We start from the raw sequence: 15,801 nt of genomic DNA, 5'->3' as shown, positions 1-15,801 counted from the left end.
TACTGTTTTTTTTTTTCTTTCAACTTTATATTCAAATAGAGCTGAAAATTTGCAGACAGCAAAATCATATTGAGGTAGAACAACTCCTTTCAGGATTGGCTATACCGATATATCCCAACAATGCCATTCTAATGGTGGCCTAATCTACCATTAAAAAATCTACACTAGATGATGGAAGTGTAAACTAGATATGGATACAAGAATTGAATCACAATGCGCCTTTATTTGGTTTCCTTCTTTTTGAATTCTTTTACAAGTTTTTCAGCCACAGAACTGCGTTCGTGACAGAAACTAGAATATGTACAAACACGCTACTGAAGTTAAAATCGTGGTCAACAGTATGGACACAAAGTTCACTGCATTGTTGTCAAGAATGCTGAGACCTGAAATCTTCTTAACAGTTGGTCCTGGCTTCCCAACAACCTACAGCATAGAGTGAGAAATTTCAATAGTCAAATATTCAATATCATTGGATCTTTCATTACATTGTTTAAATGTTATGCAAATATGAGAGAAATGTGTGTCAGAATTTACCTTCTGGCGAATAGAGCAGAATCCACTAAACTGTAACGTTGCACCAAATAGAGAGTCGATGATACTCCCACCTAGTCCTGCCGTGGTAGCGATAGGTATGACCAGTAGTTGCTTGAGAAATCTATCAGACCCACACCTAACTGCCGAAAATTCTAAAAGAAAATATGATAGTCCAATGACACTTCCACCAGCTGCAGCAGCTAGAAGTCCTGTTTTTGTTACGCCACCATTTGTACCCTTCCTCACATGCTGATAAAATATTTAAAAAAAAAAAAAGAAGAATTCTTAACCATGTATAAGCCATTTTCATAGCGTGATATTTCACGGCAGTGTTTTGTTAGCACTAGTCTCTAGACGAATAGCAACGTGATTTACGTGGATGCTCATAGAGGGCTTAAACTAAAAGACTAATTACCTTGAAGGTTGTGATAAGCCGAGGGTGGTCATCACTGAGAACTCCAATCTCTGAAGACCAGGTGTCTCCATTGCAGCAGCAATAATGGCCAATAACGCCACCAATAAGAGCGGTAATCAGAGGCGAGTCTTTAGAGTTCAAGCAATAATCCTTCCCTTCTGTTAAAACCCATAAAGCTACAACCAGAACAGAAGCAATGCCACTATTGGACAGAACTTGTATCCTGAAAAAATAGGCAGTATGCAAAATTCAGACCAAATTCAGGTCAATTACCTCACCATAATGGAACAAAAAAAACATCCTTCAATCAATTCAGTGATGCAAAACTGAACTCAATAGAAAACTATTGCAATTATCATACAAACATCCAAGTCAAAGAATCCATCCAAATCTCAGTTTTTTTTATGTATATATCCACAAGTACTTCACGAGTACCTTACCAATTCGCCCTCTAGGTAGTACCCTAATAAGATTTTTCATATTCCAATGCAATAATAGAGATATATAAGCATGTGTTTGGTTCTGCGGTAAAAAAAATACTATTGATATCAGATGAACTTATCCTGTAAAACTGATATTAGCTAATAGTAAGTTCCATACAAAGTGAGCTATGTTTAGGCATTGTAGGGGCAAAAACACTTCTTCTGGCTTCAAATTCGAATCAATTCGGGAGATAACGCCAATTCTACTAGATAACGTCAAACATGTAAAAATCAATTCTACACTCTGGATAGCAATTAATGCTAAGTTTTTTTTATAAGGTTGAATTGTAAAGAGAGTTTTTTTTTTTAGTTTTCACCACCAGTATCTAATCTGGTTCAGGGTCAATTTTGACGTCAAATGGTTTCAGTCCCGTGGTCATCCCTACCAAGTCCAGCACCAATCATGTGCTGGACCAACTAACTATTGATTTTGTAAAGAGAGTTAATAATAACTATGAATGGACAACAAGACAAGGTAGTACAAGAAAAAGACCCAAGTGTTGAAAATTGAAGTAGAAAAAGGACACAAACCAGTTTCTTTGTCCACCTATTTTGAATTCAGGATCAATTAACCGCTTCTTATCTTGTCCCTTCTTCGTAAGTGTCGACGAAGTGAAAAAGAAAGCAAGCAAAATCGCCGCAAACCTTGCAACGAATACCAACAATAAACAACAAAAAAGATTGCACAAGTTTGAGAACAAAAAAAGGGACAATTAAAGAGTTAGTTACCTGAATCCTACAAAAATATGAAGCGACATAACGAAGAAACCGGCGAGAGCTCCAGAAGTGCTGAGGGAATTTTTTCTGTGAGCTCTGAATGCGATGAAGAAACCGACGGAGACAGCAACCAAGGGTTGGATCCACTGAGAGTGAGATGAGTCCATTTTAATTTCCAGAATTGGATGTGAATGATGCGAATGAAGATGTTGAGTTTGAGTTATAGGAACAAAAACAACAACTACCAGTTAAGAGAGGTTTTGTTGTGTGATTATAATAACATGTGACTTTGTTATAATATTGGTTATGTTCTTACCAAACCAGGCCACGAGGAACGAGAAAATTATTATTAATAGAATTTAATTGGTGTAATGAAATAAACGATTCACATTGTGTTCTTTTATTTTTTTGAAGGGATAATATTATTGTGTTCTTTTGTTCTTAGTTCACACAACAATGATTTATTTTTTGAAGGGACAATACATTCACGATATGGTCGGCCAATACCTACTCCTTTTTTAGGATATTTTGATGAACTGATCTAAAAGGATTTTTTTTTTTTTTTGTATATGGTGTCATGTAAGGACGTATCACTCTATAAAATTATTGGATGTAACTGTATGTCATATTTCATGGATGAGGAGATGGCACATGACGCATATTCTCTAAGACCAGATGCTCATAGTGCTATGTAAATATCTCATTAATATTTCTGCGGAGGATAGTGGCAGAAGCAACAACTATGGGGTCTTTAAGTATACCCTAAAAATACCCTAACATGTGCAAACCAACCATCTAGAAAACAAGTCTATCACCTCCAATGGTCGTGTCTCATGTGTTCACCGTACGTTAGAACGCCTTGGTCACTGAATACCCCTTGAGTAAGATAATGGAGCAGGCACGTGACAATTCCTCAGAGTATTCTTCAACATATTCCCAACAGAAAAGACATGGAAAATGTTGGTGGATCCATGTTTGAAAATGGTTCATATAAAATATTAGTAAGAGTATAACACAAGTATAATGTAGTTAATATTTGTAAGGGTGCAAATTTTTTATACCATAAATAGATAGTTGTTTGTTGTCATATGTCCCTTCTTTCAATAACTCCATTCAGATAACTTGGAGTAGAGGTAAACCAAAGAAGTCGCCCCCTAGTTGTACTCATAAACCTACGTTGACATATGTCACACTCTTGTCCACAAATTTGCATGTGTCGACCAAAACCATGAAGCATGACCTCAATGCACATGCTCTATGATATGCAACTCGTGCATCATCACCCGCATAAACCACAGCACTAGGTGGTCTTCATACAACTTCACCAGGAATGAGAATCTAGCATGACATCCTATTGTGTCACCTATCTTCTGTCGGGTTTTACCCGAGTCAAGTCCTAAATATGTCACAATCATTTTCAATGCATCAGGTCTACTGATTCTAGAGTAATATAATAATCTTCTTGTGATTAGAAGATGTAGGAGGCATGAGACATCATCAAGTGTGATGGTCATCTCACTCACCAAAAGATCAAATGAAGAGGTCTTTGTATGCCATCGCTCCACAAATGAACACAATAAACCATGGTTAATATAACTATATCAGCTCTGCATAAATCCTTCAGCCCAAATAGCTGTAAGACATCCTGAAACCATGATTCACCGAGCTGCGGAAAATTTACAAGGTTCCATACCGTGGTTAATACATTTCAATGTATCAATGTACTGCAAAAAAATAAATACATCATTGTCAGACATCTCAATCATTATAACACAATTCAATTAAAAAAGTAATTAATGATTTGTGCTACCTTTATCCCACACATGCATAGCAACATGATTTGCATACATAGGTAGTAGTAAAGGTCTGTGGGACTTATCAGAAAACTGGCGGGCACGACATACCCAGATACAACTAGAGATTCTGGAGCAGGGGGTTCATGATGAGCTAGAGGCATATGAATCCGAAAAGACGATGTCGAAGTCAGATAAACCCGGGAAGAAAATGCCTCATAATCAAATAAAGTTATATAAGTGCGGGTTGCGAGGGTCTAGCTTTCTCCCTACGAACGAAAGAATGTTGGATCACACTACATTGTCTCATTCTTTCTTAGTTTTCAAACATTTTTCCTATTATTAAACAAGAAAAAACATGTCATAACCTGAGAAAATATTGGCAAACCGAACCAAAAAATAAAAAACAGATAAATTCATATATTTTTATCCTAACTAAGGGTTCAAATTTCAAAATCTGGATTAGATGAAATTATAACCGATGAAGCAGAAATAGAGCATACAAATCCTAAGCAATGAAGATTCAAAATTTCAAAGCAATATACAGTTGGTTTGTTTTTTTTATCAAATAGTCTAGTGGCTTGAATTTACCTTTTTAAAGATGAATAAGTGAGGTGTCGCGAGTTTGAACCCGCGTTCCTATACCCATGTCTCTGCATAACTACCAACTGAGCAGACTTAACGACACAATTATGGTTCATTTGTTTTAATTTTTTCAAAAATATTTTTTTATATATAAAAAATAACAATTTCTAAATAAAGCTTTAAATGAAAATAGTTATTTTATCTTTTTTCTATGATTTTTAGATATAAAAAAATATCACTTAAGTTTAAAGATAGTCTAAATAACTTTTTACAAGAATTATTTTTAAAATAATATATTTTAACTATATTTTAATCTTTAATAATAAATATTTAAGATTAATTTTTTATTTTATAAAAAATTAATTTAAATAAATTTTACTATTTAAATTTATTTTCATAAAAATAAATTTAAAATTGCATTAAAAAATTATTAATCATATACAATAATTTTTTTAATTGACGATTCATTGTAAAATGAGAAAGTAACTCTTCTTATATTTGTTGATAGTAAAGTTCTAATTTTTTATTTGAAGTTTTATTTTTTTTTATTTTAAATTTATTAGGTGGCACGCCACCGACTAAATGATTCATCATTCATATGTAACACATAAAAAATTGTAGTTAAATTGAATTATTGGTTTAGATCTATTAAACTAAACCTATGTTTGATTTGGCTTAGAATAACTAAAATCACGTCAAAAACATGTGTTAATGGAGAAGCTCCATTTTGTAGCTTCTGTTTTTTCACGTTGGGTGACCTCGACCTCAAAACGTGAAATTGAAGCGGGATGAATTTCCATATAAACACTAAAAAATGAAAACATGGTACATTTCTTCACACACTCGTGGCCCAACCTCTTATAGTTTTATTCATATATGATATATGTCATCTCTAAAACTCCAACCGTAAAGATCTATAGAAAGTGATTTCTGTATTAAGAAAATATGATAAAATAATTTTTCAAACATAAAACTTCAAATTATAATAATTATTTTTACCTAACACCCCACCCCAAAAAAGTCCATTGAAGAAAAAACATCAAAATCGAACAAATTTGGAAGATTCAAAGTTGTGATAGGCGTATTTTTTTATGTACTTGTCATTGATTTTATTTATTAGGCGGTTGAATATTAAAATTAATTGAGGATATTCATGAGAATAAAGGGGAACAAGGATGAAATTGAGAAAAAATAGCATTATTGTTTTATTTATTATTGGAACATACGAATTATTTTGGGGAATCAACGGATATTCATGAGAATAAAGGGGAACAAGGATGAAATTGAGAAAAAACAGCATTATTGTTTTATTTATTGTTGGAACATACGAATTATTTTGGGGAATCAATGGAGAAAAAATGATAGTAATTAAAAAAGATGAAGAGAGAAAATAATAGAGACTTATTGAGAGTGAGGAGAAAATTATAACAAATGACATTATCGTTTTATGTAACAATACAGAGGGATATATATATATATATATATATATATATATATATATATATATATATATATATATATATATATATATATATATATATATATATATATATATATATATATATATATATATATATATATATATATATATATATATATATATATATAAAAGCTAAGTAAAAACAAATGGGATATATAACAACTTAAAAAACAAGCTAAAAAACCCAAACACGTGTTCGTAATCGGTTATGTCAAACATGGTAACAGATTACGCCTAATCAAAATAGGAAAACAGAAGCAAAATTGTCTGTTGTAACCGATTATGCTATTTCCTGTAGCCAATTATCAACTCGATAATTTCAGTTTTCAGCTTTCAGAAGTGCTTATTTTTTTAAGTTATTCACATCACTTAGTTCCCAAAAGCTTATCCAACGCATTTGAATTACTGTGCATCCAATACACCACCTTAATTCAAATGCTCCAAGTTCTTCATGCCCAAGCTCATCACCAACTTCTTGAACACATCATTTGTGACTCCCTTGGTCAACAAATCCGCAACTTGTTTTTCGCTTCAACAATATCCCAATCTCAACTTGCCTTCACACACCAGATCCCTCAAGTAATTAAACTTCATCTCAATATGCTTGCTCCTCCCATGTGCAATAAGATTCTTAGCAAGATTAATGGATGAAATGTTATCAACCAAGAGAGTGACAACTCCTCCAGCATTGCTGCCCAACTCTCCCAACAGATTCATAAGCCACACAACTTGGCATGCATATAACGACGCAGTGATATACTCGGTCTCATAAGAAGAGAGTGAAACCATCCGTTCCTTTTTAGAACACCAAGAGATTGATGCTCCTCCAAACATAAAGATATAACCAGCCATAGAATTTTGATCATCTTTATCTCCGCACCAATTTGGAAATCGTTATAATCGAGCAAATCGCATTTTATACCTGTATCTACTACGAGAAAGATAATTTCACAACCAAGAGTTCCTTTAACGTATCTTAGGATCCTCTTAATTGCTTCCAAGTGAGACACCTCCGATCTCTCCATAAATCTTATCGCAATATCGACACTAAACGCCAAATATGGCCGCATATTACACAAGTAACGTAATGATCCAACCAATCTTCTATATTGCGTTAGATCCACATTCTGCTCATAATCACTTTTGGACCGTTGTAACCTTGCTTTAGTTGGTGTATTGACAGCACTACAATGCTCCATATCATGCCTCTTCAATATCTCAAGTGCATACTTCCTTTGATACATGAGCAGTCCTATTTTTGACTTGTTGAACTTTATGCCAAGAAATTAGGTCATAATTCCAAGATCACTCATTTCAAACTCTTCCATAAGTTCACTCTTGAACTTAGAAATACTCAACTCATTGCTTCTCGTGATCAACAAGTCATTCGCATATAAGCAAAGTATGATCACATTTTTACTTGCATCCGTCTTCACATAGACATCATGTTTGGAAACACATTTCTTGAAGCCAACGTTAAATAGAAAACCATCCATGTGTTTTTTCCAAGCTCCTCCAGCATTGCTGCCCAACTCTCCCAACAGATTCATAAGCCACACAACTTGGCATGCATATAACGACGCAGTGATATACTCGGTCTCATAAGAAGAGAGTGAAACCATCCGTTCCTTTTTAGAACACCAAGAGATTGATGCTCCTCCAAACATAAAGATATAACCAGCCATAGAATTTTGATCATCTTTATCTCCGCACCAATTTGGAAATCGTTATAATCGAGCAAATCGCATTTTATACCTGTATCTACTACGAGAAAGATAATTTCACAACCAAGAGTTCCTTTAACGTATCTTAGGATCCTCTTAATTGCATCCAAGTGAGACACCTCCGATCTCTCCATAAATCTTATCGCAATATCGACACTAAACGCCAAATATGGCCGCATATTACACAAGTAACGTAATGATCCAACCAATATTCTATATTGCGTTAGATCCACATTCTGCTCATAATCACTTTTGGACCGTTGTAACCTTGCTTTAGTTGGTGTATTAACAGCACTACAATGCTCCATATCACGCCTCTTCAATATCTCAAGTGCATACTTCCTTTGATACATGAGCAGTCCTAGTTTTGACTTGTTGAACTTTATGCCAAGAAATTAGGTCATAATTCCAAGATCACTCATTTCAAACTCTTCCATAAGTTCACTCTTGAACTTAGAAATACTCAACTCATTGCTTCTCGTGATCAACAAGTCATTCACATATAAGCAAAGTATGATCACATTTTTACTTGCATCCGTCTTCACATAGACATCATGTTCGGAAACACATTTCTTGAAGCCAACGTTAAATAGAAAACCATCCATGTGTTTTTTCCAAGCTCTTGGAGCTTGTTTTAAACCATAAAGTGTTTTATTCAATTTGTACACACTTACATCTTGATTTGTCACAACAAAACCAGGGGTTGTTCTATATAAACTTCCTCCTCAAGTGGACCATCCAAAAATGTAGATTTCACATCTATTTGATAAATCGACCAATTGTTGCAATTTGAAATGTCAACAACTAGCCTAATGGTGTTTATCCTAGCAACAGGTGCAAACACCTCATCAAAGTCTATACTTTCTCTTTACAAAAATCCCTTCGCAACTAGTCGAGCCTTATGCTTGACAATTTCACCTTTAGGTTTCCTTCACTATATAGACCAATCTCACACTGATTGGCTTTTTTCATTCTGGTAGATCAACCAACTCCCAAGTACTATTTCTCAATCGATTCCAGCTCCTTTTTCATCGCACCCATTTTTGATCACTTAATGCCTCTTCCATGCTGACGGGCTCGGATTCGGCCATAAGCACAAAGTGAATGAAATCACCATCATCATTGATCTCATTATCAAGGAATACTTCACAATATTGGAGTCTCTAAGGCAAACCTCTATGCCTAGTTGGTCGTCTACAGTTTTCCCCAATTTCGGCTTTGACGGGTTGCTATACAGTACCTCCTACAACCTAATTTTCCAAATTTTCATTAAAGTAACCGGTTCCAGGAATCTTGTAACCGATTAAACCCTTTGTCATATAAGTTCCAGCAGCCCTAGGAAGCAGAAAATCACACCCATAATCGGTTATGCTATTTTGGTCACCGGTTACTGGACCTGTAAAATTCATTTTTATGCTGTCAAAAGGCCTTAATTTGTTGACCATAACATCCCGACTAATCAGGGTCCTCTTATCTGCAACATCAAACAATTTATAACCTCTAGTAAGATGATAACCAACAAGCAACATGATTTCACCTTTGTCATCCAACTTCTCTCGAAGTTGACCTGGAACATGTCAAAATGCTACCGAACCGAAAACTTTCAAATGACTTAAGCTTGGTTTAAATCTAGACCATACCTCTTGTGGATTCACCTTATCAAGCTTCTTTGTAGGGCATATATTCAACAAATAGGCGGATGTAGAAATGACTTCACCCCATAGCTCATTTGGCAACTCTTTTCCCTTTAACATACTTTAAACCATGTTCACTATCGAACGATTTTTCCTCTCGGTAACACCATTTTTTTGTGGCGTGTAGGGTGGTACAATCTCACATACTCTTGTTACGACCGGCTTTAAATTTTAAGTTATAAAACTTAAACTACAGAGTCGCCACCTACGTTTTATTTTATCCTAAGGATAAGGGTAAACATGGGAGAAAAACCTAATTTTAGAGAAATTGGGTAAGTTGAGAAATTAGGGTTGAGGGAAGGTGTTAGGCACCCTTAACCCTTCCTTAAGGTTTTCTATATGTCTCTAAGGTTTGTAAGAGTATTACGGTAAGGTTTATAAAAAGGTTGCGGTTAAAAGTGCGCAGTATGGTAGAGAATAAAATCTCAAACCTACTTAGTTTTGGGAGAAGGGGACTCGTTCTGGTTGCCCAGATGCCTACGTACCTCCTTAATGGAGGATCAGAGTCAACGTAGTTCGAAGTGTTTGTTGGTGTTTTTTACGGGATTGTACGTTATTTTGTATGTTGAGTGTGTTTTACGTAGTTCGCAGTTTTTTCATAGTTCGTAGTTATGAGAAAAAAAAAGTATTTTTGGTGTACAATCCCTTTTTTGTATTTTTTGTATTTAATAATTAATGATGTTTTAGTTGAATCATTATATTTTGAATTTTTAATTATGTTTTGGATATTTGATCGGTGCGACATAGAGAGTCGACTAATTCGAAGACGTGGTGAATTTTCATTCACTCGTCGTGTTATTCATGAAAAGTGTTAGAATTAACTTGCGGAAGAGAGTAATCATTTTGACATAGCGTGCGCTAAATCTTTGATTACTCAAACAAATTAAATTTTACATTCATCAGTTTAATCCATATCTAACAAAAAATGTTGAATTTATTAATGAAATATTTTGAATAATTTGATTGGTACGACATTAGAAGTCGACCAATTCGAAGATATAGCGAAATTATCATTCCCTCGTCGTATTAATTGTAAAAAATTAAAATTAATTTGATTAAAAGTGTTTGATTTATATAGATGTGATGAATGTTATAATTAGTTGGAGAATTATTTACAAAAACAAAATACTTATCTAACGGGAAAATGACAAATATTTTGTATATTTAATTTTATTTTATGAACTAAAGGGTCCAAATCAATTAAATCCAAATAAATAGTTTAATCTAATTAAGAGTTAATAATAAGAACGAACTAACCTATATTAGTAATTAAAAAAAATAAATAAATAAAAGTAAGACAAAAATAAGGAAAGGTGGAGACGAGAAAATCTACTTATCATGTTTACTCATTCCTATGCCAATAAAACTAACATGGTTAAAAGACAATTTTTTTTGACTTTTTCTTATTAACCTAACGAATGGATAGATGACACTTGGCAAGAGCATTCAGTAAAAACAACAAGTAAAGATAAAGAGAACACCACAGACTTTTCTCTCTCAGTAACAAGACACACAAAACTCAAAAATTACAAAAAGGGTTCATCATTTTTTATTCAGCACAAGCATTAAACAAGAATCAAAATAAAGGAAACAAAATAAGAACGTACCAGCGGTGGTGCGGCAACTGTGGCATGAAGGGCGGTTCTGGGCGCGTTCCACGGTGGCTGCGGAAAGGTACTGTTGCGACTGTATTTGCCATCGGAATCGCAGTCGGTAGTGTTGGTGAGGCGTTCTCGGTTGGATTGTTGACGCTGATTGTTCTTCTTTTTCCCTGCAAAAATACTCTATACCAATATTGATAAGATATTGTTAGTATGAAGAGATTCAATTTACAATTATTTTATGACTTTTTTACATGTTGTTTCAATGACAGAGATTGCTCTTTTAGTGAGTGTTTAAAGGGATTTTTCTGGTTTGTGAAGGTGTGTAAATGAGATTATGAAAAGCTAATAGTTTATTTTTGTCTTACTTTAACATTGCTATTGTTTTCATTTTTTTTTCTATGATAAAATAAGTGTTGGTTAGAATGATACAAGATTGGTGAATGGTAGTGTGTATATTCAATGGTGGAGTATGTACGTGAGGGATTTTGGTGAGTGCGGATGGATTGGTTTTTTTTGTATCGTATATGTGAAGAGTTTTGGTGTAGTGCCAAAAATTGTTGGAAGATTGTACGGGTCTGTGTAAGAGTGAGAAATTTTGTGTTTTTAGAAATTGGCCGCTGTATTTTTTTTTTTTATAATAATAGAAATATAAATGCTAATAAAGACTTGATAATGATGTCATATGGTAATAACTAAAAAATAAACTAAGTCTAAAATAGTTCTAATCTAAAACTAGTAATACTAATAATGGTATAAAATATATGGTAGTCAAATTTAATTTATGAAATCTTCATGATAAATTAGTTTAATATAACCCTTAATCACTTAATATAATAATAAATAACTGATAAAAAAATATAATGGTGGTATTATACTAAAGCAAATTTCAAAAATATATATTAAAAACAAATTTTCATATGTTCATATAACATAAGAAATCTTTGTTAGTTCTAATGGGTCTAAGTTTAATTGAGTCCAAAATTATAATAGGAAGAAAAAAAACTCCTCCATTTTTAGAGTGGTATTTAGAGGATGGACTTAACAATTTAAATGTTAAGCCCAATAATACCCTTGTTTTGTATACACCCCTTATAACTTAATCTTAAAATAAAGTTACTATATTAAAATAAATGGGGTAAATTTTGGGGTATGACAACTCTTCCCACTTCTTCACAATACTTCCCAAAATCATTTGAGGTGTATTCACTTCCACCATCCGTTTTGAGAATTTTGAGTTTGTGACCACTTTGCCTCTCAACCATGGACTTAAATCTTTTAAACATATCAAATACTTTATTCTTTCTCTTGATAAGCTATATTCATAGTTTCCTACTAAAATAATCGATAAAGGTAACCAAGTACCTATTACCATCATACGAGTTGACTTGCATTGGACCACACACATCGGAGTACACCACCTCAAGATAATGGTTGGTCCTATGACCTGCATCCTTAATGAAACTACTCTTGTGCGACTTCCCTTGCACACACTCTTCACACATCTTAGCGAGAATATTGATTTTTGGCAACCTAGTTACCATACTCTTGTCCAAGACAATAGTGCCACAACCACTTTTCTCGACTTAATGTTGTAGCAAGACACCTATGATATACCACCTTCAACTCTATCTTGAAAGTCTTATTAGAAGCCTTAGGCGCTTTATGGAATAAAACCCAGTTTCGGTCCAAAACGCATAACATCTTGTTTTCCATGCGAATCATGTAATCCTTCTTAAAAATTGGCCAATGCTCAAGAGATTATATTTGATTCTTGGAATGTACAACACATCTTTGATCAAGGAATGCCCATCATCCCTTCTCATGATCAAAACATCACTGACCCAGGCGGTCGCTAAAGTGATATCCTCCATGAATTTCACCTTATTCTTTGTGGCTTGATTGATTTTGACAAATCAATCCTTTCTACCCGTCATATATGTTTCACAACCAGAACCTAAGTACCATTCACCAATGCCTTGGACTCCATCTTAAACAGTTACCATTATGTTTTGTTCCGAACGCGTTTCTGCAGCATTTTTTGAATTGTTGTGGATGCTGTCCAGCAGCTTATTACTGTCATAATTCTCCTCTGAGATCATAACCAAAAGGGTTTTATTATCATTCACCTCCTTTCGAGCAAACCTAGCCCCGTAGCTTTTATTTTCCCTTGATTTCGCATTACAATCTCTTGCGAAATGATCAAGTCTATGAAAATTGTAAGACTCCACATTACTCTTTTCAATCAATCTTCTTGGTGTCGTTGACTTAACCACTACCTTTGGAGCTTCTCATAACTCTTTTCCCCATGGAAACCCTCGAATTTTGTGGATCTTTTCCGTCAAAATTCTGGAAATTTGACTTTCCTCTCGAAGCCCATTTTTCTTTTGATCTTTTACTCTTCTCGTTGAACCGTGCTTCCAACGCAATCTCCGCTTTAGCTTTGTCATTTCCCCTTTCATCCATCCTTTGTTCATGAGCCTCAAAAGAGATTTGAAGCTCCTTTTTTATCAATGTCGAAAGGTTGTTCGATTCTTCGATTTCCATTATAATATTTTTAAATCTTGATAAAGAACGCAAGATCTTCGACATAACATTCTGCTCCAAAACATTTTCCCTGCAAGACTTGATTTGATTCACCAAACGTGTGATGCGCGTTACATATTCGTTGATTGTCTCCTTCTTTTCAATTTGAACAAATTCAAACGGTCGCTTGTGAGTTTGTAACCTCACCACCTTTGCTTTTCCAGCCCCCTTCATAAGTTTTCCTCAAGACATCTCAGGATTGCTTCGCCGAATTGCAATCATCAATTTTTTCAAAGTTGTCACCTTCGACACAAGAATGAATCAAGAAGAGTACCTTGTAATCTTTCTTCTTTTCTTCCTCGTGTGCAGCCTTCTGAGCATATGAAGCTTCTTCCCCAAGCGGAGTAACTCCATTGTTAACCACTTCAAGAACAGATTGATAGCCAAATAATACCTTCATTTGTTTGCACCATTTATCGTAGCTCTTCGTATCAAGGGTTGGTAGGTAAGTGGGAACTCGATTGTTGGAGACGGTAGTCATCTTTGCAATAGGTTATGGATCAGAACCAGGCTCTTGATGCCAAATTTTAGAATATACACAAACTATTTTGGTGAATCAATGGAAAAAGTGATGATTGGGGAAGATGAAGTGAGAAAATAATTGAGAGTGAGGAGAAAATTGTAACAAGTGGCATTAACTTCTTATGTTATAATAAAGAGGGATATATACAAGCTAAGTAAAAAACAAATGGGATACAAAACAACTCAAAAAATAAGCCAAAAAACCCAACACATGGATTTGTAATCAGTTACGCCAAACACGGTAACTCATTACGCCTACTCAAAACAGAAAAATAGAAGCAAATTTGTCTGCTGAAATCGGTTACGCTATTTCCCGTACCCGGCTACCAACTAGATAATTATAGTTTTCAACTTCCATAAATGTTTTTTTTTAAACTGTTCACACCAGTTACTTCCCAAAAACGTATCCAACGCATTTGCATTACCATGTACATCCAATATTTGTGAGTTAAGTGAAGTATCCCATGTTTTATGTAAATTTTCTTATAGTTCTGGAAAAAATAAAAAAAAATGGAAAATTTAAAAAAGATACAAGTGTTATTATTATTATTTTTGGGTAATAGATCATTAGAATTATCATTCATTCTTTAGAAAGATTTCACTGTAAAAAAAAGTTATTTGCTCTGAAATGGACTATACGATAAAATAAATGTATATTTTAATTAAAGGAATGAAGAACCATAAAACAAAGATCATTACTGATTATTATTGACACAAGAAAGAAGCATGTAATTATAATTTTGTTAAAAATATAAACTGCCATTTGGGTGGACCACCTTCAAAAGTCAGTACACCAAGTTTTTAAATTTACAATATAAGAAAACTTTATGTTCTGTCAAATACTATTTTTCCTCTCTGCTCCCTTATTCCGCCACGTGGATGGCTTCACCTTCCTTATTTCATTCCGCCACGTGGTTGTAGTTTGTTCTACTCTAGGGGTCTGTTTGATAAAAATAGCGGTTGACTGATAAGCTAGCTTATAGCTTATGACTGATGGCTGATGACTGATGACTTATAGCTTATAGCGGATGGTTGAGACTTATAGCTTATAAGCTAATTGAAGTGTTTGGTAAAATGAGCGGTTCAATTAACTTATAAATGTAAAATGACATAAAAGATATTTAATATATATTTATTTTATTTTAAATTAAAATAAATTATAAGGGTTAAAATGGATTTTAATTAAAATAATAAGGATAAAAAAGGAAGAAAAAATGATAAGCTATAAGACATAAGTTAAAACGCTATTTGAAATAGCGTCTGGAAAATAAGCTATAAGCTAGCAAAATAAGCTATAAGCTCGTGATGAAAAGACCGTTACCAAACGGGTCTAAATTATCATATGAGCTTATAAGACATAAGACATAAGCTATAGGCTCGAAAACATGGCTTACCAAACAAAGCCTAGGTTGCTTTTTCAATTTTTTTTTTTTTTTCATTTTTTTCAAATGATTTCCATTGCATTATTTTTCAAATTTTTTTTTTTCATTTTTTTTCACTTTTGTATCTTTTGTTGGAAAGACAAAATATCTTTTTTCCCCTTATTTTACTCATCTAACATCGTTACTCTTTTCCTATTTTTGTTCCTATCAAATTATTATGTTATCTCTCTTAATCTTCAATACACTCCTTGTACCTTGAACCCTAACCCATTTTTCATCTTCCAAA

At 33.8% G+C, this 15,801-nt stretch overlaps 2 protein-coding genes across 2 annotated transcripts; both read right to left on the bottom strand.

The window, feature by feature from the left end:
* Window positions 1–203: 203 nt before the first annotated feature.
* Window positions 204–2,481, bottom strand: LOC131634147 (protein PGR-like). Its single transcript, XM_058904807.1, has 5 exons — window positions 2,161–2,481; window positions 1,963–2,076; window positions 950–1,172; window positions 535–783; window positions 204–423 (listed from the first exon to the last, which is right to left on the bottom strand). Exons 1-5 carry the CDS (start codon window positions 2,313–2,315, stop codon window positions 292–294), a joined length of 873 nt encoding a protein of 290 aa, XP_058760790.1. The 5' UTR covers window positions 2,316–2,481; the 3' UTR covers window positions 204–291.
* Window positions 2,482–7,292: 4,811 nt separating this feature from the next.
* On the bottom strand, window positions 7,293–8,083 carry LOC131614040 (uncharacterized mitochondrial protein AtMg00810-like). The gene is made up of 2 exons (XM_058885686.1): window positions 7,762–8,083; window positions 7,293–7,660 (listed from the first exon to the last, which is right to left on the bottom strand). Exons 1-2 carry the CDS (start codon window positions 8,081–8,083, stop codon window positions 7,293–7,295), a joined length of 690 nt encoding a protein of 229 aa, XP_058741669.1.
* Between the last annotated feature and the right edge of the window lie 7,718 nt (window positions 8,084–15,801).

This window comes from Vicia villosa, linkage group LG1, assembly GCF_029867415.1.
Source record: "Vicia villosa cultivar HV-30 ecotype Madison, WI linkage group LG1, Vvil1.0, whole genome shotgun sequence".
Lineage (NCBI taxonomy): Eukaryota > Viridiplantae > Streptophyta > Magnoliopsida > Fabales > Fabaceae > Vicia > Vicia villosa.
Note: the sequence above shows the minus strand (reverse complement) of the source record. Positions and strands in the feature narration are given on the sequence as shown.